The 23,213-nt window shown below is 51.1% G+C and overlaps 10 protein-coding genes across 10 annotated transcripts; 5 read left to right on the top strand and 5 right to left on the bottom strand.

The window, feature by feature from the left end:
- Positions 1-283: 283 nt before the first annotated feature.
- On the top strand, positions 284-2,051 carry BU24DRAFT_453642 (uncharacterized protein). The gene is made up of 2 exons (XM_033531276.1): positions 284-471; positions 530-2,051. The coding sequence occupies exon 2, from the start codon at positions 551-553 to the stop codon at positions 1,919-1,921; it is 1,371 nt and encodes a 456-aa protein (XP_033380539.1). The 5' UTR covers positions 284-471; positions 530-550; the 3' UTR covers positions 1,922-2,051.
- Positions 2,052-2,529: 478 nt separating this feature from the next.
- BU24DRAFT_495261 (uncharacterized protein) lies at positions 2,530-4,218 on the top strand. Its single transcript, XM_033534113.1, has 2 exons — positions 2,530-3,328; positions 3,388-4,218. Exons 1-2 carry the CDS (start codon positions 2,749-2,751, stop codon positions 3,843-3,845), a joined length of 1,038 nt encoding a protein of 345 aa, XP_033380538.1. The 5' UTR covers positions 2,530-2,748; the 3' UTR covers positions 3,846-4,218.
- BU24DRAFT_272006 (uncharacterized protein) lies at positions 3,923-4,439 on the bottom strand. Its single transcript, XM_033522600.1, has one exon. It carries the CDS (start codon positions 4,356-4,358, stop codon positions 3,999-4,001), a length of 360 nt encoding a protein of 119 aa, XP_033380537.1. The 5' UTR covers positions 4,359-4,439; the 3' UTR covers positions 3,923-3,998.
- Positions 4,440-4,687: 248 nt separating this feature from the next.
- BU24DRAFT_375762 (uncharacterized protein) lies at positions 4,688-7,075 on the bottom strand. Its single transcript, XM_033524603.1, has 2 exons — positions 6,872-7,075; positions 4,688-6,809 (listed from the first exon to the last, which is right to left on the bottom strand). Exon 2 carries the CDS (start codon positions 6,597-6,599, stop codon positions 4,713-4,715), a length of 1,887 nt encoding a protein of 628 aa, XP_033380536.1. The 5' UTR covers positions 6,600-6,809; positions 6,872-7,075; the 3' UTR covers positions 4,688-4,712.
- A 460-nt stretch (positions 7,076-7,535) lies between these two features.
- On the top strand, positions 7,536-9,129 carry BU24DRAFT_397112 (mitochondrial carrier; the record flags this gene model as incomplete). Its single annotated transcript, XM_033525331.1, has 3 exons — positions 7,536-7,891; positions 8,252-8,600; positions 8,736-9,129. Exons 1-3 carry the CDS (start codon positions 7,669-7,671, stop codon positions 9,127-9,129), a joined length of 966 nt encoding a protein of 321 aa, XP_033380535.1. The 5' UTR covers positions 7,536-7,668.
- Positions 9,130-9,482: 353 nt separating this feature from the next.
- Positions 9,483-11,279, bottom strand: BU24DRAFT_353116 (RNA-binding domain-containing protein; the record flags this gene model as incomplete). The annotated part of the gene is made up of 7 exons (XM_033523766.1): positions 9,483-9,619; positions 9,669-9,822; positions 9,869-10,314; positions 10,379-10,430; positions 10,479-10,739; positions 10,806-10,858; positions 10,913-11,279. The coding sequence occupies 7 exons, from the start codon at positions 11,277-11,279 to the stop codon at positions 9,483-9,485; spliced, it is 1,470 nt and encodes a 489-aa protein (XP_033380534.1).
- On the bottom strand, positions 11,089-12,098 carry BU24DRAFT_271934 (uncharacterized protein). Its single transcript, XM_033522599.1, has 2 exons — positions 11,942-12,098; positions 11,089-11,685 (listed from the first exon to the last, which is right to left on the bottom strand). The coding sequence occupies exons 1-2, from the start codon at positions 11,943-11,945 to the stop codon at positions 11,312-11,314; spliced, it is 378 nt and encodes a 125-aa protein (XP_033380533.1). The 5' UTR covers positions 11,946-12,098; the 3' UTR covers positions 11,089-11,311.
- Positions 12,099-16,428: 4,330 nt separating this feature from the next.
- Positions 16,429-18,146, top strand: BU24DRAFT_353712 (multidrug resistant protein; the record flags this gene model as incomplete). The annotated part of the gene is made up of 2 exons (XM_033523789.1): positions 16,429-17,477; positions 17,534-18,146. 2 exons carry the CDS (start codon positions 16,429-16,431, stop codon positions 18,144-18,146), a joined length of 1,662 nt encoding a protein of 553 aa, XP_033380532.1.
- A 1,632-nt stretch (positions 18,147-19,778) lies between these two features.
- On the top strand, positions 19,779-22,120 carry BU24DRAFT_435594 (uncharacterized protein; the record flags this gene model as incomplete). The annotated part of the gene is made up of 3 exons (XM_033530106.1): positions 19,779-19,901; positions 20,001-20,219; positions 20,270-22,120. 3 exons carry the CDS (start codon positions 19,779-19,781, stop codon positions 22,118-22,120), a joined length of 2,193 nt encoding a protein of 730 aa, XP_033380531.1.
- Positions 22,121-22,561: 441 nt separating this feature from the next.
- BU24DRAFT_465753 (uncharacterized protein) lies at positions 22,562-23,185 on the bottom strand (the record flags this gene model as incomplete). Its single annotated transcript, XM_033532303.1, has 1 exon — positions 22,562-23,185. The coding sequence occupies one exon, from the start codon at positions 23,183-23,185 to the stop codon at positions 22,562-22,564; it is 624 nt and encodes a 207-aa protein (XP_033380530.1).
- Between the last annotated feature and the right edge of the window lie 28 nt (positions 23,186-23,213).

Below are 23,213 nucleotides of genomic sequence, written 5' to 3'. Positions count from 1 at the left end.
AACTATACAAACGTAGAGAAAATCAATGGCACCAGATCCGCTCCAGTCCACGGAGCATACTTGAAATATGTCCGACAGAACGCCACCAAGTGCACTGATGTTCAGGCCCATTGACAGTCTCAGCCGTCCATCAGAGCACAACAACGACATGTAAACATCAGCCTTGTGCCACACACACACTGGCACGCCTGATGCGTCTCAGCCTGGCCTCCACAATGGGTCAGCAGAGACAGCCTCGTAAAAAGAAAACATTGACAATCTGCGTGTTGAACCTATTGCAAGGGAGCATCAACCGCCGTTCGGTTCAATTGCAATGGCTGATGACAGTAAGACGTGTCAATAATTACATACCTACGCGCCCCCTGCGGCGGCTAGATCGTTCGTGGGGGATTTGGGCGGGCTGTGAACGGAATACCAAGGGGGGTTTTGCTCTTGAGGCTTTGAAGGGGTGCCGGTATTGCAACTCCTGGGGTATAACTTGCTGGGAGTGGTCGTTGTATGCGGGAGACACTGCTAACTTATCTCTTAGATAGCCTTTTACACTTCAAACATGGCCGAACAAATGCCCTTCACAGCAACATTTCCGGCAGCCCTATCTGGGAAGATATCAACTCGAGTAGACTTCTCTGTAACGATACTTCCAAACTCCCTGAACGTAACAGCTTCCCCACAAATAATGACCTGGCCGCTCACAGGCCTTCCCACGGCCAAAAAGGATGCAGAAACCCAAATATCCCTAACAGCAACACTATGGGTAACTACCGGGCCAGTCGAGAAAGAAATTACTGTTGCTGCATCAATACCGTCAAATGTCCTCAACTTAACGGCTGCTTTACCAACGATCGGTTGGCAACCAGCGTCAATAACGGGATCGTTACCAGCACCCACCCTAACACAATCAACGCTCGATCAAGGGCAGAAAAGTGCACCTTCCGCACAGTCAAACACAACGAATACCAAACCACCAAACAGGACCACTCGACCAGTCCCTCGCCTCTCCGGGAAAGCCATCACAGGCATCAGCATTGCCTGCTTCATCGCAGGAGTCACAATAACATTGCTCATCGCATGTATATTCCTCGTACCAAAGAAACGCCGGACCAAAAACCGTTCCAGGCAAAGCCACCTACCCGACGAAACAGGCCCATCATCCGGGATAACCGTCATAGCCTCCTCCCCAGTAAAATCAGACGTCAGGAACAGAGACGGCCTCCCACAGCCCGCCGAAGACGGCGTCATCACCAGCGAGGTCTCGAAGCTGCAAGACGACATCAAAAACCACGTCCAGACGTACTACCAGTTCGAAGGCAGCGACCTCAAGCTCGATGGCTCGAACTTCAGGGACATGGCGGCCGCGCTGAACTTGTCGACGAGCCAGCTCGTGCAGCTGATTGGCGACCCTTCGACGAGGAGTGACGCATTGAGGTCGTACATTGCCTGGACGCTGCTGTATCATCGTCGGGGCGGTCTTCCCCCCGACCTCGACGCCGTGATCGACGCGATTCAGAACGGCACTGGACGATGGAAGCCCGAGCTCTTCAGCCAGTGGAAAGTTCTCACGGGGGTTTTACTAGAGGAGCACTACAACACGAATGGTGCGGACACTGGAGCATTTCTAGATAACGACGAGGAACGTTCACTTGACGGCATGCATGCGGTGCTGGGCCGGTTCGTCCGGCGGGGGGTCGACGACGAGAAACGGCAGCGGAATCTCAAGTTGATAGGTAAGCGCTCGGCGACGGTGGCTATTCTGCTTTTCTTTCAGCCGGGCACGTTTGAGTTTCGGTTCTGGGATGAGGCCGGGACGGGTGTCGTAGTGTTTCCCGCGTTGGTGCAGGTCGTGGGGGATGATGGGCGGGCACTGAGCACTCCGAGGGTTCTGTGTGGGGGGGAGGCTTTTTCGAGACGAAAGGGGCTTTAATGTGACTGTTTTTTTCATGTAATTGTAGGGTGGTTGAATAGAGGGAGGGGGTTGGTGACTAGGCTGGGGTTTCAGTGTTCACATAGACTTCAGTCCTTCGAGATGTATCACGGGATAGACATATGTGGAGCGGCTAACAATGATTTGCGCATGTTCACTGTCTCTCTCTCTATGGTCATTCCTATTCCTATGTAAAAATTCTAAGAGTCAATTTTTCCATCATTGGCTAGAAGGCTTGGGTTTAGGAGGTTGGCCTGTTGGAAGTGTATAACGGGATATCAAGTTCCCTAGTCATCCGCAACCTGACGCCTGATATCTAAACGCTCCAGCCTCGTAGTAGTCGTCACCAACACCAAGTCTATCCAATCACGAAATATTCTCTCGTGTTTTACCAAGAAGCATGCGTATGAGATGGGATAATCTGGATATATCTCCGGCAGAGAGACTTCACTGTTATTTTTGTACTTGGCCAGAACACGCAATCTCCAACATATATAGCAAGACGATTGGTCCCTCGGCCGTCCCAAACATAATAAAAGTAATATGCGGCGGAATCGACTGGCTGTCAGCAATCTATGTTTCACCGCCACCCAATTAGCCAGTGCGAATCTCATGAGATCTCGTTTGTTTGGCGCCATCGTCCCGCGAAAAAGCAAGCACCTGGGGTTCGGTTCGGCCCGGTCAAGTCTAATTTCGTGCCTCTGTTCCGAATTCCTGGGAATCCCTCCACAGCATATCCTCGTGTCGTTCGCTCTATTAATCTCGTGAGCCCCTCCTGTACCCGTTCCTCTGCTAGGCTATATGTTCACTACCGACTACTGTCAATCATGGAGCCCTCCACAATGGGAATGATTCCCTTTGCAGGAATAAATAGTTGCTTCAAGCTCGCAGGATTTGCCTATCACCTCTCAGAAGTCGGGCCAGAGAGCCAGGTCTTCGTCCGCCTGATCCACATCGTGCGGATCGATCTCCAAGAAACTGAGCGCTTGCTATCCGTCCCAGCCGTCAAACGGCGAGTCGGCAAGACACCCGGCAAGATCCCCTGGATCATGAACGCTTTGCAGAACAACAGGATATCGCTGAACGAGATCGGGAGGTGGGTGGAGGATGCGAGGGTAGATCACCTGTCGAAAGGGAAATTGGATTTTGGGACGAGGGTGAGGTGGGTGCTGGAGGATCATGATAAGGTGATGAAAAGACAGGTAGAGCTGGCGGCTTGCCACCAGCAGCTGTCGAACGTGCTGGCGTATCTGATACCGTTGGAGGATGATCTCGCGGGTGCTGCGCTTCTGCCGGCGATTGGAGAGAATCTGCCCTACGATGTGGTGGTCGCGCCGCGACAGAGGAGGACAAGCCAGCTCTCGAAGCAGAAGTCGCACTGCCAAATCCTCGAGAAGACATCTGTTGGTATGATCGAGTGCCGTCATTTCATTTCCGTTCGGCGATATCTTACTTACCCGTCATAGTTGAAGCCGAAAAGCCCTCTGTCGTCCGCACTGTCCCAGATGCCAGGCAGAATGACGACGAAACCTACGACGACATGTTCAAAAGCTTCTCGCTATCTCCAAATCCGAAACTGCATAGCGTATACAACGGTTCGAATACCTCTCCATACAAGCTGCTCACCCCACCACCGTCCTACACCTCTGTCAACAACCAACTGCCACTCGGTCCTCACAGTAGACCGCGAACTCGATCAGCCGAGACACTTGCCATCATGGACGGCTCTTCAAACTTTGGGGCATCTGTGACCGATGTGTCGGTGTACAGTATGCCGCGAGCATCAACCGACTCAACGTACTCCATCGACACGGCTTCTGGGAGACCACCGACTTCGCAAATCGACCAGAGGTCCTCCATCCCTACGAACCCTCCATCAACAATGTTCAGCCTCCGCTTTCGAAGGCGCCCGCCGAAAGACTGAAGTTTGTCGATCTTCGTCTTCTGCTCATCGACATCAGTTAGTGGCTAGAGCAAGCGAGCAGGAAAGTACCTAGGTGCAGGCCTTTGGTAGCTTTCTCCTCGCGCATTCGGACATACTGAGTGAAAAATTGCGCGCTCTTGTATTATAAGTCTTCTATCGCATGGGAATTGCTGTTATCTGTAATACCTCTGGCAGCTGATAGTTAATATTTTCGGAACTCACTGTTTCGTCGCGTTCAAGAGCTTTTTTTTTTCCATTATCGCGGAGTCTTAATGTATTCAAACGATTCCCCCTTTTCATGTCCTTTCCTTTGTAAACTACGAAATACAAAGTATTGTATACGTTCAAGAAGATACTGTTCATATACATCGACCCAGTCCATGTAATGTCCCCTATAAATGTAAAATCAAGTAGGAGAGTTGATCTTAAGGGAAGTGTATGTATATGGCTATGACTCACTGAGGTTTTCGGTGTTCTAGTGTCACTACTGCCTTGCCTAGTATGAAAGTGCATTGGTTGTTGATTCACGGTGTAGCAATTTGTTGGGTGAATGATGTTCTTTACGGATATAAAACGAATGAGAGTAAGATGGTGGAGCAGTCATTGGTTTTTTTTTTTTTTTGCATTAGAGATGTAGATGAGACGAGGTCTTGTTAGGAGTGATGTATGCAACCAACTAGCGAATATGTCCACGGAATAAACAGCACTGAATCCTCATACAAAATTGTTACTTGTTAACATAATAGGTGTAATTATAGTACTATTAACTACATTCATTCTTATATATAGCTATAAGGCAGAGCATGTAGAATATATATATAATCTCGAAAGCAAAATATACTGTAACTGTACCAGCCATATGCATAACTACTCGTCGCTCATATACTCCAAGAAGTTATCGAGCTCGATAATCTTGAACTGATCACCCCACTTCTGCCGGAACCTCCGGTTCTTATAGCCGCTGCTCGTCTGCTGTTTCCAGCTGACGAGCTCGACCTTCCAACCCTTCTTCAGGGCCCGTTCCACGTGGGCCAGGAATCCGTCCGAGTACTCGGCCACGGCGCCATCGCCAGTCGCAAGGACCATGGTGGAGGGGGCCTCGGCGTCAATAATACTCTGGCACATCTTCAGATGTAGGCTCTCATCCACGCCTTGCTCGACCCATTTCGGGGCCGGGCGAGGCAAGGACGGCGCAGCGCCCGTTTCCGAGTCGCTGCCGCTGCCTCCGCTGCCGGAGCGTAGTTGAGTCGCCTTGACCCACCCCACCCTGTCCACGTCCTTGAAGAACTTCTGGCTCTCCGTCTGCTCCTTGCTTTTGAAAACCTGTTCGTAGATGTTCTTCTCGTACCCCACTTCCCCCGCGAGCTCATTGAATTTCTCCACTGAGGCGATGGGGGCGTTGAGGCGAGTCGAGCTGGCGTACACGCGCTTGCTCACTGGGCGGCGGCGCTCCAGGAGCAGCGCGAGGCAGTCGAAAGACATGTCGCGGGCCGTGCCGCCGATGCGTTTCATGACTTCTTTGAAGCCTATTAGAATGTTCGATGCGTCGACGAAGACGTGCAGACCGGCAGGAGAGGATTTGTCGTTCGTCAAACGCATCGGCGAGACAAGCCATTTCTTGTCTTCGGGGAATGAAGTAATTAGATGGTTAAGGAAATCGTAATCTCTATCCTCGCGTGAGCGAGGCACCACGTTGGTCGTGGTCTTGCTCAGGGATGGATGAGTGGCTGGGCCGGGCGTGACCACTCCAAGTGGGACTTGATTGTTTACCCTTGGAATGGGTGAAGGCGTAAAACTGCCGGGCCAGCCTCTTATTGTGGTCAAGAAGCCATTAGGTAGTTGATGATGATACGGTACTTGCGAACCTGCGGTGGTATACTGGTTCGACAAGGTAAAATTCAGACTCGTCAGTGTTGATTGTGAGTAAGAGTTCGTAGGAAGTCCAGCATTATGATACACATTGCCAGACGTCCCATCGTTGGTAGTCGCATGATTGTGTGCTGTGGATTCACATGACTGCTCACAATTATAGCTGAAGGAACGTAACGGGAGATTCGATTGGGGGAGGCGGAGTGTAGCGGGTGTATCGGTCTTGTGCCGTTGTAGGGTTGATTTAGTTGTTGGTTTGATTGGAGTCGAGGGTAAAGCTTGCGCAGGCGTGCTTGGTCTCATCTTAGCCCCGACGTTTGAACGAGCGCCAGCTTGAGCCAGCATCGCGTCGCCGTTTGCTTGAATTTGTGAGACTTGTTCTAGGCGTGCACGCTCCTTTTCGCGTTCCTTCTCCTCCTCTGCCAAAGATCCTCGTCCATACTTCGGGTAGTCTATCTTACGGGCACGCTCGGCTTGCCTGCGGGCACGTTTCCTTTGCTTCTTGGTCATGCCAGAGAAGGGGTCTTGAAGAGCATTTCCCGATTCCTCGTCGTAGCTGTCTCTACCGTCTGTGTTGTCGACATTATCATCGACCGGGGAGTACAATGCATCATCCGATGTAAGTGGTTCGTCAATGACCGGATCTGGAGGAAGCGGGGTATGGGGCAAAGAATCTTCGATGGACATCCCCAGCTCTTGGAAGAGCCTATTGAAGCTCCCTAGCTTCACTGTAAGCTCTTCCGTCGATCCATCATTGCGCGATGGTTTGCCGATCGGAGGCGGTGAGAGTGGCGTGGGAGGTCCTTGTGTGGTCCAATCCGAAGCGAAAAGGCTTATTGCGGGGCCAAAGTCCCAAGTTGAATCTAGAGGACGAGATTGATACATTTCGATATGCCCAAATCCAAGCTTCGACAGGAAACTGTTCGTCCAAAATATATCTCGAAGACTTGCGGAGATCGGATTATGAGTAAGTCGGTAGCGCTGCGACCCTTAATGCGGGGGTTGTTTCGTGCGGGAGTCGGATGGGTTCCTAAAATTATCGCGCGGCTGTGCCGAATGGGGTGGTGAATGTAAATGTGTATCAGGAGGTGAAGGCTGCATCGTGTTGTGTCAGCCTTAACAGTGAAGAGTAGTTAGTGGAAGTGTATGACGCCTACAGTGAGAGAGAACCGAAAGATCTGACTTCAACCTCGTCTTCATGGTCGAAGTTTTGGAAGGCGTGTTGAGAAGCAAAGCGATCTTCCAAGCAGTATATTGGTGCTGAAAGAGGATCGGGATAGAAAGGGTAAAGATAGATGATACAGTTGAGGTTGGAGGTGGATGATGCGGGCGGGCAGTGTAGTGTTTAAGACGGAGGTGGAGTGGAGGAGGGTGATGGGGGCCATGAACCAGTCACAGCTAGTCAACCAGTCATCGACCTAATTCCAGTCACCTGCAGTTGCAGTTGCAGTGCAGTGAGGGCCAGGCTAGGTTAAGGCATAAATCGGGTCTGTGCCGGACCCAGATCGATCGCCACGCAACGCCACCTCATAGAGTCAACTCGTCCATGCTCCATGCGCAATAGATGCCATCTAGTAGTAGATCTGCAATTGTCCACTCACAGTCCGAGAGCTAGTGATATCTAGATACAAGGAATTATGCTACAAGGTATCGACTTAACCAGACTCCAGGGAAATTATTCTTTCAGACTTTGAATCCGTACCTAGGTATGCAACAGAAGTCACTACCTACTGGTACCTCTTACTCGCACCGTAGCACCTAGCTGTAGGCCTCGGATAGACCCACCACCCACTCAAACTAAAGTACTGGGTTGTACCGAGTATCAATCTGCTGTACCCCGCCACAGAATTCCAAGCTCCATGCGACAAGAAACTTAGACAACAAACCCACTCGCTACTCGTTCCTCTCGTCACACCCTGAGCAGTCCCTAACCTCGTGTAGGTACCCAGTAGGAATGTCTGCGGACTTCTGGTCCGGCTACGTCTCGGGCGCTGCAGGCATCCTCATCGGCAACCCACTGGACCTCATCAAAACTCGTATACAAGCCGGAAATGCATCCTCCCCTTCGCCTTCGCCGTCCGATCTACCGGGAGGAGGTCAACAGCCATTGCAGACACAGCAACAGCAACGGCCGTCTATCAGAGGCCACTTCGACCGTGCAGGTACTTTAGTTAGGGGTATGTTATCTGTTAAACCTCTCCTTCTTTGGACATCTTCTTCTCTGCACATATCTTTCCCCTGTCCATCAAATTCGTAGTTCTACTTTGGGTTACCTTCATGAAAACGCCTGTGATAAGTGTTCTCCATACATATGCACATGTACACCAAAATGAAGAAGAAAAGGAGAGATATCTCCTCTCCCCCAAGCGAACACACCTCCCAGAACCTAGAAAGGGGATCATCCAAACCCCATTATCATCACCATCACCCTCCACCAAGATCAATTCATACACAAACGAAACCTCATCCTTAGTTTTCCCTTCCCCACGTGTCTTATATACATATATATGAACAAGTACCTAAAACCAAACAACCAGGCACCACAGCCCCGATCCTCGGCTACGGCGCCCTCAACGCCATCCTCTTCGTAACCTACAACCGCACGCTCTCTCTCCTGCACACCTCACCTCCCCCCTCTTCCTCCGGCACCCCCTACTCGCCCTCCGACCTCTTCAAAGTGTGGTGCGCCGGCGCCGCGGGGGGCCTCGCAACGTTCGTCGTGTCTGCGCCGACGGAGCTGGTCAAGTGCCGGGCGCAGGTGTCGCGGGGCCCGACGACGAGCTCGTGGGCGATTGCGAGGGAGGCTTGGAGGGCCGAGGGCGTGAGGGGGTTGTACTATGGGGGTGGGATCACGAGCGTGAGGGATGCGGTCGGTTATGGGTTTTAGTGAGTTGGATTGTTTGATTTTTTTTCCTTTGGAAATCTCTGGATATCCCCTCTCCCGGCTTTTCATTTGTTGTCATTGGAGGTTTATTGTGTTGCTGTTGGATTTTAGGTTGTTGGGCTAATCGTCATGTTCAGTTTCCTGTCGTATGAGTGGAGCAAGCAGGCACTGAGCTCGCCAGAAGATACGGATCGCGAGGCTACGTTAAAGGTGCTTTTGTGCGGAGGATTGGCTGGAGTTATTACGTGGGCGTCGGTGTTTCCGCTCGATGTTGTCAAGACAAGAGTACAGACCCAGTTGCTGAACACCAGCGAGCAACAGCGCCCTTTGCTACGGCCGCAGACCGGATCACTTCCGCCGGATTCGACTAGGAGACTTAGTACCATGGAGATTGCCAGGCAGGCATATCAGAAAGAGGGGGCGGGCGTTTTCTTCCGCGGACTGGGCATTTGCTCCGTACGAGCGTTTGTCGTCAATGCCGTTCAGTGGGCCGTGTATGAGTGGATGATGCAGCTCCTTCAACCAACATGATCTTTCCGTCTAGAATCACAGCAACATCCATTTTTGTTCAGGTCGACATGTGAAGTTAAACCGAGTTTCCTCAAAAGCTTGCCTATTCCTCGAAAGCTCATTCTACAGTACATTATGAAAATTTTGATGGTCCCCCAATTTCAACCCCCTATTTCTGTAAATGGAGTCCACTCGTCCAAGATTGGGGGGCCAAAGGTCGCGCATTGATGTTGCAAATAAAGAGAAGGATGGGCCTGATAAACAGTCTGAAGTCGGCGAACCTTGGTTGCTGTGTCAGATGCGCCCGACATATGTAAAGATCTAACCTCAGCGTCAAGGCTAGACGTGTGCACAACTCTACACTGGAGCCAGATTTACATGATCTGGTCCTGTGTCAAACCTGCCGTGGCCTCGGTCCCTTCCATCTGTTCACCACCGTTGCTCTGGTTGGAGTATCGGACATATGTCAGGCCGAGTGGTCTGCCTCCATATTGGTAGCCAGTGAATTTCGCTGATTACTAATTAGCAGAGTCAATAGAAGGATTGTTGTCAGGTCTTACCAATGGCGGTTTCGGCATCAGCCTTCTGCTCGAACTCGACTACACCGGTTCCTCGAGAGCGTCCATTGGGCTCGTACTGGATCTCAGCACGTTCTACCTTGCCGATTGTGGTGAAGAGCTCGATCAAATCCTCGTTGCTAGTGGACCATGGCAACTGTACTTGTTAGCGCGCGTTCGAATCGGGCTCGGGATCTACTTACGTTGCGGACATAGATGAGTTGGCTTGGCTCGCCGCCCGAAGTCGCGAAGTCAGTAAATGGGTTTGGTGGGTTCGAAGGAGCGTTGGCATCAAAGCCTGCATTCGGGGCTCCGCCAAAGCCACCAGGGCCTCCTCCATAACCGCCGCGACCGCCAAATCCACCTCCACCATAGCCGCCTCGTCCACCTCCGAATCCTCCACGGCCAAATCCACCGCGGCCACCGAAACCGCCACCGCCGAAGCCACCGCGGCCTCCAAATCCGCCGGGAGCGCCTGCAAAACGATCCTCGCGAACCTCAAGATTGCGACCCTGCCAATCATAACCGTTGAACTGTTGAATGGCATTGCGGGCATCGTCTGGCGTCTCAAAAGCCACGATTCCGGATCCCTTCGGTCGACCATCCGGGGCCATGTGCACGTCAGCACGCAGGACGGATCCAGTATGGGCTATAAGGGGGAGAAAGGTCAGTATCCTGCAAATCAATTACTCTTCAGCTTTTGTGAAACCTACCAGCCTGCCTGAACAGATCCTTAAGATCTTGCCAGCCAACATTGTAGGGGAGCTATGGCCTGTTAGTACAAGTGGAGAGGAAGCAAGGCGGGTTACAAACGTTGGCGACATAGACCTGCCTGCCTCCGCCGGGGGGGCCACCATAACCGCCTCCGCCCGCGCCACCACCACCGCCATATCCTCCTCCGCGTCCCATTCCGCCGTCGAAGCCGCCACGAGAGGCACTTGGGTTGGTGAATCGAGGCTCGGCCTCGCGATCCTCGCGAACGTATACGAGCCGACCCATCAGGTTCTGGTTACTGAGCGTCGCCACGGCGTTCTGCGCCTGCTCCCGAGTTGCATATTCCACGATGCCACAGCCCTATCCCAAAGGAACACCCAGTCAATCACCATCCAACTCTCAGAAATAGACCAGCCATCATTTTACCTTTGACATTCCGTTCGGAAGAAGTAGTACGTCTGCGAACAAGACTTCACCGGCTGCGACGCGTTAGTTCCAACTGCGAATGAGCGCTTGCGACGGCTCGGGCGTACCTTGTCTCATGAAGTCCTTCAGGTGATGCCATTTCACATCATATGAAAGATTGCCCACGTAGACTCTTCGGTCCTGCTGGGACGATTCGCGAATGCTCTGCATCATGCTCTCCTTGTTCGATGAACTATCAATTGGGCGCGAACTGCCTCCTCGACCAGCTCCGTATGATTGGTATCCACCCGTGCCTTGAGCACCACCTGCAGGCGAGCGCGAGCGGCGGTCACTTCGGCGATAGTCGTCGCGACTGCGAGATCGACTGCGAGGAGAGTATGAACGTCGTGAACGACGAGGTGAGCGGGATCGACGACGGGGCGAGCGATCGCGGCCAGAGTCGCGCTGGTCATATGTGTCAGTCTCGTAGCTCATCGTAGCGACTGAGCACGTGTGCGCGACGAATACTAAAGCAGAAGATGAACGGGGATGCGATGCGCCGTGAATACCGACGCAGGATGATGGGGAATGGTAGATGGGAGTTGGGGTTGTCGTGCGCGAAGGCAGTAAACCCGTTTGGCGGTCCATGTGCAGGTGAAGTCAAGCGCCTTGGCAGTGCCTTGTGAGTGGTCACGTGCGGGAGGCGATGCTACCTTGAAAGCCAATGCTGACATGATGAGGGGAAAGACTGCGGCACAATGCAGAAGCCGCAAGCCCGGACTTCGTATAGGAAGAGTAGTCGAGGCAGTGAGAGAAAAGAAAGACCGCGAGGCTGAGTCGGATAGTCTTGTAGGATGGAGGGGTGGAGTAGATTGAAGTTCAAGTGGACATAGGATGGCGACTACTTACCTCGGACGGACGATATGTATCAGTAGAATCTAGAAAGAGAATCCAACGGTCAGCAAGTGAGGCCAGGAAGGAGGTGAAAGCGGACGATGAATGATCGTAGGAAAGAAAATAGAAAGGGTGGTGAGGTTTCGGGAAAGAGGGGAAAGGGTGGAAGTAGGTAAGGTAAGTAAGTAGTAGGTGGTGAGTGGGTTGGTAAGGAAGTCAAGTAGGCAGCGAAGGGTTGTGTTGAGGGGCTCTGGCGCTCTTACCCATTTACCAAACGACGCAGAAGTCACAACCTGCCTTGACTACGGGTGTGTGTGTGTGTGCGTGTGTGCGTGTCTGTGTGTGTCTGTGTGTGTGGGACGACACAGGGGAGAGTGCTGCGAGCTGCTGCGGACTGCGGACAATAGAGGATGCACGCAGAAGAGTGGTAGACAGTCAATTAGTCGGGGCAGGCTGGGAAAACCGATGAGCAAGTGAGCAACGAGCAACAGCAGCAACAGCAGCGGCCGTAGCAGCTTAGGGCACCAAGCACCAAGCACCAAGCCAGCTGAGAATGAGGGCGAGCGGGTCCCGATGCGAGAGCAGAGAGCGGGTGGGTGGGCGTGCGTGCGTGCTCGATGCAAGAAGACAGATTACCCTCGAGTTGGCAATGGATGCAATAATGGGATGGATGTGGTGGATGCGGCCGATGACGCGCCTGGGTTCTTGATACAAGACGCCTCTCCACGGCGAGACGGCGAATGGGGAGATTAGAGAGCCAATGGACGGCCTGGAGACCGACCGAGAGCTTCGAAGGACGACCCAGTGAGGCGGTTCTTCGACGGCGGGTAAGGTTGCAAAGCACGATCGGGGGTTCACCCTGGACTTGTGAGGATATGGCGTTTTTTTTTTCTTCCTCGGAGGTGTTGGATGGACGGGAGATGGGCACGAGTGGGGGTTGGGTAGATGTGTTTGCCTGCTATCTCTGTCCTGGATGCATGGGTGAATGTAACGTCCTATGGTTATTGCTCGTACCTCGCACGAAAGACCAGATAATACCAGGCAGATACCAACCAAACAACAGTCACTAGATCTGTCAGGTGTACGGAGTACTGTGTGGGTGTCGAGTTGTACCTAAGGTATGCAATTCAATATCTGCTGTGCTTACCCGTGCCTGACCTGACGTTGTGTTTGTACATACCTAAACTCCACCAGGGTTTGTCTGTATCTGGTACTCGTTTGTGGATATGTTTGATTGTGGAGATGATGGAATTCGAGAGCACTGAGAGAAATTAGTACCCTGATGGATCCATTAGTATAAGTTTTAGGTACCTAAGTAGGTATTATTAGTGGTAGTAGGTGGAGACAGAGAAGAATGGACCGACGGAACAATCAACAAGGTACTCGTGTGGTACAGTACTTGCAATGAGAACACTATAGTACGGTACAAGTACGAGAAAACCCAACTCCTTCTCGCAATCAATGGCTGTTCGAGTACGAGTAGATACCTCGAGGTACATTGGTTGTCGAATCGACTAATAACCTAATTACCTCGTAGGTTTGAACCAGCCAATAATGCAGGCAATGGGCAGGACAGGGGGGGAGGAGGAGTCAAGACAGGGCAAAGGGAAGCACGACGGGCCCGCGGAAGCCAACCCGTTCGCCTCTGCCCTACGAGCCTACTACCCTATCGTATTCTTTTTTTTCTCAACTAAGTTAACCCCTACTCGTACATACAAGGTACCACCTACATAGTTAGGTACAAGTACATTCCAACCAAGCAGGTATAACTCCGTAATATTACGAGTACTCGTCATCCACACTATTCAGAGGGGAAGGGAGGAAGGGCCATGATCAGGTGAGGGGAAGGGGGGACGGAAAGAAAATGTCCACCTCATTGAAATGCACCACCTGTAACGTCAATTAGTTGTACGGAGTACTCAACTACGAGTACTCCGTATCGAGGTAGGATAGGATATAATACTTCCAACATCCACCACCATCAAGCTGCTCTCCTCTTCCTTCTTCAACTCCCCAATCAATTACTATTCTTTGATGACATGTTCTTCAGCTCGTTCACCCGCCTCCCCACCTACCATCACCCACGCTCCACGCTCCACGCTCCACATTCCTCACTGAGCCACCACAAATCCCCAACTGCAGTATGTACAAGTGGAGTATAGACGCTGGCGCATTGGCTGCCTCATTCATTGCCTGTTGCATTTCCATCCCTCTTGCTAGCTGCGGCCACTGCGTACTTCGTACACGACTTGCTAAATTTCAATGCAGCTTGTTCCAGGATTGCCCACCTTGGTCACCGACGATGCTGCGGCATTTCGCGAGATAGGCAAGGTACAGCCGGGAAGGCTGTCGGCACACGACGGTAATAATTAATGGTGTGCAAATAATCTAATGAACCTTCGCCTTCCCCCGATGAACGGCATCCAATCCCTTCTGAATTGGAGCATCACAATCCATAGCACCGCATCCTCTCATCAGCAACCAACTTGCATACTCGCCCGACATCTACAACCTCATATACTTGACACACTTCCGCTGCCTGTCAGCCCATTTGTCCTATGCGTGAGGTTGCTTGGCGATATTCCAGTCCCTACGGCTTACGCTAGTAGTAACCAAGGAAACCCTGCAACAGTTGCCTGCAGCCAGGTGTAGATACTCTTGCCCATTCAGGTCACCCCGGCATCCTACCACATCGTCGATGCGGGTGCACAAAGCGATGCACTGGAGTTCCTCGGTCGGGCCGTTGCATCAACTACTCAGTACCGTACACTGCCTCGGCGCACTGTACAAGTTGCGGCACCGCGTACGGTATGCATATACGCCGGGTTGGCTTGCAGTTTCGTGTCGCCCGCTCTGTCGTACACAAAGATACCTAGTCTTGGAACGAGCACTCTCTATTGCAGATACCAATGATAAACGGTAAGGCCCTTGTGTAACTCTCTTAAATGCTCCGCCTTTAGGGAGCAATCGTGGAATACTACTCCGTAGTGATATTTATCACTATAACCAGGCTCATTCGTCGGGCATACAACATTTCACACATTGAGGCTGCAGGCATGCATTATGAAGTATTGTGTACGGAATACGGAGTACTGCGTGCAGCATGAGCAAAATCGTGAGACTTCAGATGTGGATCACTAGCCGAGTCTGATCGGTGAGCCACAGAGTCCACCACCTATCAAGTCCCAAAAGGATTCCGTATCCAACCTAGGAATTTTCCATGAGTTGAAACAACATTTGCACTGCTCCTATATCTAACCCTTCTGAGGAAAACCCAACATAGGGATGGTACCGAATACCATCCTTTCATCCAGCCGATCTTTACCGAGCACGTGCCAAGTCCTGTGGTTTGCCATCGACAACGTGAGCGGCACGGACCGAAGTCCAAGGAAGGGGCTAAAACTGCTTTTCCGAATGCACATTTTGCCAACAAGTGGTCGAATCCGAGATGGTAATTGCGTGCAAGTTGTATCCATCACGGTTTGCCAACAAGCGGTCGAATCCGAGATGGCAACTGCCTGCAAGTTGTTCAGCAGTGTCGCAAAGGCTTTTATAAGTTCATGTGCATCTCCTGGACCAAATACTGTCTTATGTTGCTTCCGCAACCTTTGCTTTTGTATAGCCTTACTGTCGCCCGATTCGGTTAGGATCATTCATTCGCCACTGCGAGACCACATCAGTCATCCAGGAACCATCAAGAATAGCCGCTCCTTGTAGGTTCTGGGCCAGAATAAGCGTTTGTAAAACCAGTCCGAACAAAGAAAAGCACAATCTTTTTATGATTTTGTTGCTTTCCCCAGCTTGGCGTTTCGACCAGCAGTAAAGACTAATGCATCAACAACCTATACTATCATTATCAGAAGGCCATTCGCTCTTGACGATACTCTGTATTTCATCTGTGGTAAGTATGAAACAACCTGACAATCGCATGAGGACTTTGTTTATCGTTTCTCGCGAGAATTGCGGTCGAGGATTTCATTATTGCTTTCTCACACCTCGAGATGTTTTGCCTTTGGGAGTGGCTTAGTAGTCAACAGGTAAGTCGCGATATCGGGATATCAATACACGCATCTAGCTTTGAACATAACTCTTGTTTAGAGGGTCGAACTGTATTATCTTCAATGTCTTATCTATCACTTACCCGTACGCTATCATGCTGGAGGTTTTCCGGCTTGAAAAACTCGGCGTTTCAATATTTAGGCAACGTCATAGGTTCCATCGGGCATGAAGTTGAAAGCTTCATGAGTCTGTAATCTCAACATCTGAACATTATGTGGGCCTTTCGTCCTCACCATAGGTCGAAGTTTTTGTGGGTACAAGCTGAGGATTGAAAAATCCGAGATAATTCCTACGCTATTTCATTTACGACCTAGTGGATTTCCTTTTTCAGTTAGCTCTTTATCACCCGACGATGAAACTCGATACAAACGAAGACACTTCCCGTTTTTCTGATATCAGTCTCGAGACCCCTATAGGAAATTTACTGAGACAGTCACCGGACGCTCGTACGAGGATTTTCGTCGATTTTCACGTATATATAGGTCCGCAGTCGCACAATCATGGATTGGCTTTTCCAGCTAAAGTACATCATTCCGCATTTACTATCACGAGTACCTTCTACTCGTACTATTGAACAACTTCTTTGTAGTTCTTTGGTATTGCTTTAAATCATTTATCTGGAGGACCTCCCTACCGATCAATACTACCCAGACGCTACCTCGGAATGACTGAACCATCGGAACAACGAAGAATGTCTGAAGACACCTCCTCAGAGCACACACATGTCGAGCCAAAGTCTCATTTCGCTCCAATCAATTCACGCCAACACCCAACGACAGACGGTGCCGATGTAGTCAATCTCCCCTACCGAACGCTCAGTCGCAATGCAGCTTTGGAAGAATACACAGAAGAGACAGTTGATGGCCAAATATTAAGAGAAGTCAGATCTAACGCCACCGGCCGACTGGAGCGTTATGAACTTGTCACTTGGAAAACGGATGATCCAGAGAACCCCAAGAACTGGTCCAAGGCATTCAAGTGGTGGTGTACAATGTGTGTGGCTTTGACCTGCTTCGCGGTGGCTTTCAACTCAGCAGTAATCACTGCGGACATTGAAGGAGTCGCTGAAGAGTTCAACGTATCAGAGGAGGTCGCGCTTCTAAGCATTACCCTTTTCGTCTATGGATTTGGTATTGGACCAATGGCTTTCGCTCCGCTAAGCGAAATTCTGGGACGACGAATCATCTACGGAACGACTCTTCTCGCCGCAGTTCTGTTCACGATACCTGGGGCCGTGGCTGATAATATCACTACGTTGCTAGTCACGCGAGCCATCGCCGGTATTTCCTTCTCGGCACCTATGTCTTTGGTGGGTGGAACACTAGCCGATCTATGGAAGAATGAGGAGCGAGGTGTACCCATGGCAGCTTTCTCAGCAGCGCCATTCATTGGCCCAGCTGTAGGACCTCTCGTTGGTGGATTCCTTTCTGACGCGGAAGGTTGGAGGTGGCTCTACTGGATCCAACTTATTCTCAGCTTTGTCGTCTGGGTACTTATCACCTTCACTGTGCCGGAGACGTACACGCCCACCCTACTCGCACGACGAGCAAAGAAAATGAGAAAGGAGAGCGGTGACGATAAATTTGTTACTGAAGAAGATCTCGACATGAGACCTTTCGCACAAAGACTGTGGCTTTTCCTTGTTCGACCATTCCAGCTCCTCTTCCTTGAGCCAATCGTGCTCTTCATCTCAGTCTACATGAGTGTCCTTTACGGATTACTCTACATGTTCTTCGTAGCGTACGTACTAGCTCCTCTCCGTATTTATCCCAAGTTTGCAGGCTGACCTAATCTAGATACCCTATCGTTTACCAGCAAGGAAAGGGCTACAGCGCTGGTATCACCGGCCTAATGTTCATTCCGCTCATGATCGGTGTACTGATGAGCGCCTGCTGTGCCCCGACCGTGAACAAGCATTACCTCACACTCGTTGCCAAACACGATGGCAAGCCACCTGCCGAAGCCCGTCTGATCCCCATGATGATCTCCTGTTGGTTCATCCCCGTAGGCTTGTTCATCTTTGCCTGGACCTCGTACCCTCGCTTGCACTGGATCGGACCTGCCCTTGGAGGATGGTTCGTCGGATTCGGGTTTATCTTCCTGTACAACTCTGCCAACAACTACCTCGTCGACTCATACCAGCACCAGGCTGCTTCTGCTCTTGCCGCTAAGACCTTCCTGCGATCTTTCTGGGGTGGTTCGGTCGTGCTTTTCACCAACCAGATGTACAAACGTCTCGGATACCAATGGGCAAGCACACTTCTAGCCTTCCTCGGCCTGGCTTGCTGTCTAATTCCATACGTGTTCTATTACAAGGGTGCGGCAATTAGGAAGCATTCTCGCTACGCGTACAGTGGAGACGAGGAGAACGAAGCCACGGCGAAGAGCCGCGCTGTCGATGGTCACTGAACGAGTAGATCGAATCGTGGCGCAACTGGATCTCGATGAAGTCCCAGTGGCTGACGCGTATACCCCAGTTGTGATTGGAGCAATAATTCCCCAATACTCGCATCTCCCCACGGCCGTACCACAATATCAGAGCGATACGAAGTCGCTCACCAGCGCGGCGCATGGACGTCAGGTATCCTTGTGGCGCTTATGCTGTGGCTTGCCCACGGATTGTGTCGGGACTCGTCAAATACGAAGTGTCGTCGTTGTCGACGGCATTCGCCGTTCGCGGGAATAACAGAGAGTGCATGTTGGTTGATAAATCTTGATTGTTATTTTGTCCGTCTATTGCGGCATATGGGCGGCATCTTATTAGCGTTTTCTTCTCAACTAGAACCTTGTAATTATTGGAATAGCGTGCAGCCTTTTCCAAAGCAAAAATGAACAAAAATTCAAATCATCTTCAATAACCACTGGTGGAGTTTTTACGTGAGATTCTGTGGACGCTTGTTTCCTTCTTAGTGCGTTCAAAACCGTGCCGAACAAGCCGGACTTCGAGTACCAAACCTGAATAGGGCTATAGGGCTGGCAGTAGAAAGTGGTCACTAGCCCATTCTGACTCCATCACGTGATGGCACACCGTCACTAAACGATCGTCAAAGCTCTTTGACAACCTGTAAAGTCATAGATCTCTTGGCCGCCGAACCATCGGCATCATTAGTGTTACCTGCAAAGCGGTGGAGATTGAGTCGATCTTGTATCTTTGAGTTCAATGACATTCAAATACGTCTATTCATGCCATTGTAGAGCAGAGACTTCCAAAACCCAAACACGACGACTGCAGTCAACTAACAGATCACAGCAGCTTGTTTCCATTATGTATTATGCGGATGAGTGAAATTTGATCTCTTCTACAATTAAACCCCACGTTCTCTGGTGACATCCCATACCTAGTACTTAGACCCTTTGACATTTCTGTAGCGTAGGGATTTCTTTAGCATGCGGCTCTTTGTACCGTACCAACAAAAACATTCACTTTCCTCACCAGGGCTAGCTGGGGTTGGCTAAACCCTGCATGGGAACGACGTCGTCCAGCCATTCAGACGGTCACGCGAAAGCCAAAAATAAGGTGCGACGTCATCAGGCATGCTTACAGATTAGATCGCACCGTCGCGATTGCAACAATGCAACCCACGGCACATCTAAGACAGAGAGAATTGATACGGCAACGAGTCGATCGTACTGCCGCGGCAGTCCGAGCCCACTGTTGAGGTGCCCTAGGGTTTATACGAGCACCGACCAGACGCGACGCAGCACGGGCTCCTTCTCTGATGCGTCGTACGCTCAGCTAACGGGAATATCAAGATCCTGAGGTACTTTAAGAAGAAACCGATCTGCAACTCCCATTTGGCCATATTCGCGATTGAGACGTGAGAAAGACTGTGAACGCAAACCTGCACTTCATTTATTATCTTGATTGCACAGGCAATATTAAGCTTGGCGATCACTGCTTAGTCAATTCCTGTCCTATCATATCCCTGTCTAGCTTTTTCGGTCGGACGCATGGCCGTAGCGAGTGGGGCTCATCTATCGTGGTGTGCTTCTCAATACACACCTGAATACTCCCAGTTCGCATCTCCATACTTCGACATGATGGAGAACGAAGAGCACAAGGCACCGCCGGCGCCAGTATCTGTGGCCTATTCGCAAGACACACCACCGCGGTCCGACATCGACGAGATCCTGAAGCGCAAGAGGAAAGCACGCGAATACAAGGTGGGTTTGCGCCTTTTTCCGCTCTGAGTCGAGGAGACGAAGATTGCGATATCAACCCCAGCATAAGAAAATGGTCATACTAAGTGTTTGCGACTACAGGCTTGCTATCCTTGTCGTCAAAGAAAGGTCAAATGCGATCAATCAGTGCCATGCAAGACATGCGTCGTCCGAGAACATCCAGAACTATGCTCCTACCACCCACCCTCCGAGACACATCCTCCTGCGAAACGCCACACGCAGAGCGTTGGTCACAACGGAAATGATTTCTCGAACGGCATGGTCCATGTCCACGGTGGGACAGTCACTCTGCCCAGAGAGGTGGGTTCAAATGCTGAGCAGGTGCCGTCTCGTCACTAACAAGATGCCAGGATTGGGAGCGCATCTGTGCTAAACTGCAAAATGCCGAAAAGTCATTGAATGAGCTCAAGACCTCGATTGGAAGCATCACAGAAGTTACACCAAGCACTCTACCTACGAATGGCTTCTCTCCAGGAACCGCAGGAAATACAACACTCGCAGCAACCGCACCCATAGATAGTGAACAGAGCCACGTCCGGACGCAGGGAGTCCATACGCACAACGAATACACTGGCCAAACGATACATGTTGGACCGAGCTCCGTTCCCGCCCTCGTCATGGCTCTGGGCCGTGGCGATACGCAATGGCCTGGCGTACAGGATGTGCTGGGGAAGAAGAACATGCTGCCCATATTCGGTCTCGACAACGAGAGCGCGACATACCCCTTTGTCGATCTGTGGGGTCTGCCACATGGCAGTATCATGCGTGCGAATGAGTTGGCGAATGCCCTTCCCAGCGACGCTGAGTGTCTAAGCTTTTTCCGGTGTTATCGAGAGACGGCACATGTTGTTTACCCCGCGGTGGCGGACGTGGAAAGCATAGAGTCAGACCTGCTGTTACTACTTATCAACCGAGCGAGCTCGACAGCCGGACCTGGTGTTTCCGAGGAAGCGATATATGGCAAGGATTTCCAATGGATCGGCCTTCTCTTTGCGATTCTCGCGGCAGGATGTCAATGCTCGACCCTTCCCAGGAAAGAGCGCGAACTCACATCACAGGTCTACATATGCTGCAGTTTCGAGTGCCTTAGGTTCACCAACTTCCTATCACATGCGACACTAGAGAATATCCAAACACTTCTTATCCTCGGAAATGTCATCTCGAACAACATGAACGCCGGAGTAGCTTGGAGCTTGATGGGTCTTACTGTTCGATTGTCTCAAACTCTGGGTCTGCACAGGCTATGCCCGCCATCAACGCCTCTGCACCACAAACTTAACCGGAGCAAGGTGTGGTGGGCATTGTTATGGCAAGATTCGCTTCTGTCAATCTCGTACGATCGGGCATCATCTACCACAACAATTGACCATACCGTTCCGCTGAGTCCACACACTGCTCCTGGTACCAGGACGTATGTGGAGAGTATGTACCGACTCTGCAAGGTCGGTCTCGATATTGTCCGCGAACGCCAGCGACCCCAAAATTCCCACGACGCCTTGATGAGGATCACCGAGCACCGAAACGAATTGCAGGAGATCATGGTCGATGCAGCTGATTATCTCAAGGACTCTCGAAGATGTCGTTCAATGAGGGATCAATTGGAACATTGGGCCCTCTATCTCCACATTTCGTACATTACCTCGGAGCTCTGCCGACCGGCTGTCAGCCCCAGCACCGCAAACCTTGATTTGTCCAAGACGCTCAGGAAGACCTGCATCGACAGCCTGACGAACACTGTGGAGGCATTCTTGGGCTTACAAAACATGACACCCTTCGCGACTCGGTCCTGGGCAGCGGTCCACCGCTCGCTTAGCTCTGCCCTTCTTTTGGGTATCCTTGGGGAGCAAAACCGCAACGAGCGCGCGCGAGGTCTTCTGTCAAATTTGATCCAGGTGCTGACCGACGTTACGGCGAACGTTGATCCTGCGGAACTCTCCGCACCCATCACACGTTCGGTCGCTGCACTAGAGCGACTACTGAACCTGCAGAATCCGCGCTCTCAAGTATCTAAATCCGCCAGCGACACCTCGTCCACGTACTCGCCCGATTTCACGACGTTCACTGCGGACGATATCAATGCTGCCTTCAACTTGGAAGATCCCAATGGGTTCACGCAATCTCCTCTTGTTGGGTTGGAACTGGATTCATCTCCTTATGCGCTCATGGAGTCAATCGTTTGGGGAAACAAGAAATCTCCTTGAAAAAAATAACCGCATGCGAGAGAAAACATATTATTTTATGACCGAATATGATTATGAGAATTTTCAATTATACAGCAGCGTAAGCGAGCAACGCCTTTTTACGAATTCCCATATTTGACCGATTGTGTGCGCTGTCACATTTGTTGTACAAATCGAGTTGAAGCCTGCATCAGCTCCATGCCTACTCCCGGCTCAGGCATATGCAGGGTACCGCGGTTCCCGGAACGAGGAAGCCAGGTCTCATTTAAGTTAACGAGAACGGATGCTTACAGCCATCTATGTAACAATCAATATCCCTATTCGATATCCCATGTTCTCATCGCGATTTTGGAGGTACCGAGCACGCCAGCTATATTGCATGATATGCACCCATCGAGGAGCTAGGACCGGAACAACAGCGGTATAAGCTTTTTTGCTGATTCATTGCATAGAAGCTCGCGGCTAAGGGCGACCATGTCCGGGCTGAGTGTTGTAGTTAGCACGATTCTCGTTCTGTCCTCGGCGTGGTCTGCCGTCACGTTTGTTCCAGCAATATTCTTCGGTGTGACGATGCATGCCGCACCATGTGCACTGGAGGCTCCCGCGAGCACTGCTGTCATTGTTTTCGCCGCCGTTGTTCTGCGCGTTTGCATACCTGCCATTGGGTCCATGCTGCGCAACTCGTCCTCCATCGTAGAAGGCTCGTACCGTATCTCGGCTACGACCGGCAGCCGGACCAGAATTGTACCCGAAGTTGCTTCCGTAGGGAGAATATCCATTGCTCGGAGCTTGTTGACGGGGACCTCCACGACCGAAGGTGTCAAGCGGACCGAGATAGGTATTCTGGACTGTATTAGGCCCATAGAAAGAATTCTTGTCGATGTCCCAATTCAGTAAATCATTTATGAAATTGTCGAAAATCATCATCCTGAAGGGGAGAGTTCTTGACGCTATTGAGTTGAGAAGCAATGAAGTCCTTGTAGTCTGGAGGTAGACCCCGGCAGATACGCCTGACAATAGATCTGTTGGTCTCAGGAGCTCCAGCAAGCTTGAGGTCTTTGGCAGCTTCCTTGAAGCGGCGAACATAGTTGTTGATGGAACGTCATTGTTAGAA

This window comes from Aaosphaeria arxii (genome assembly GCF_010015735.1).
Source record: "Aaosphaeria arxii CBS 175.79 unplaced genomic scaffold BU24scaffold_8, whole genome shotgun sequence".
Taxonomy (NCBI): Eukaryota; Fungi; Ascomycota; class Dothideomycetes; order Pleosporales; genus Aaosphaeria; species Aaosphaeria arxii.
This window is presented reverse-complemented; position numbering and strand designations above follow the sequence as displayed.

Bases quoted from the DNA above. Each gene is read 5' to 3' on its own strand.
- BU24DRAFT_453642 (XM_033531276.1), top strand. From the start codon at position 551: ATGGCCGAACAAATGCCCTTCACAGCAACATTTCCGGCAGCCCTATCT.
- BU24DRAFT_495261 (XM_033534113.1), top strand. From the start codon at position 2,749: ATGGAGCCCTCCACAATGGGAATGATTCCCTTTGCAGGAATAAATAGT. The intron at 3,329-3,387 runs GTATGATCGAGT...TACCCGTCATAG, and splicing joins CCTCGAGAAGACATCTGTTG to TTGAAGCCGAAAAGCCCTCT.
- BU24DRAFT_272006 (XM_033522600.1), bottom strand. From the start codon at position 4,358: ATGCACTTTCATACTAGGCAAGGCAGTAGTGACACTAGAACACCGAAA.
- BU24DRAFT_375762 (XM_033524603.1), bottom strand. From the start codon at position 6,599: ATGTATCAATCTCGTCCTCTAGATTCAACTTGGGACTTTGGCCCCGCA.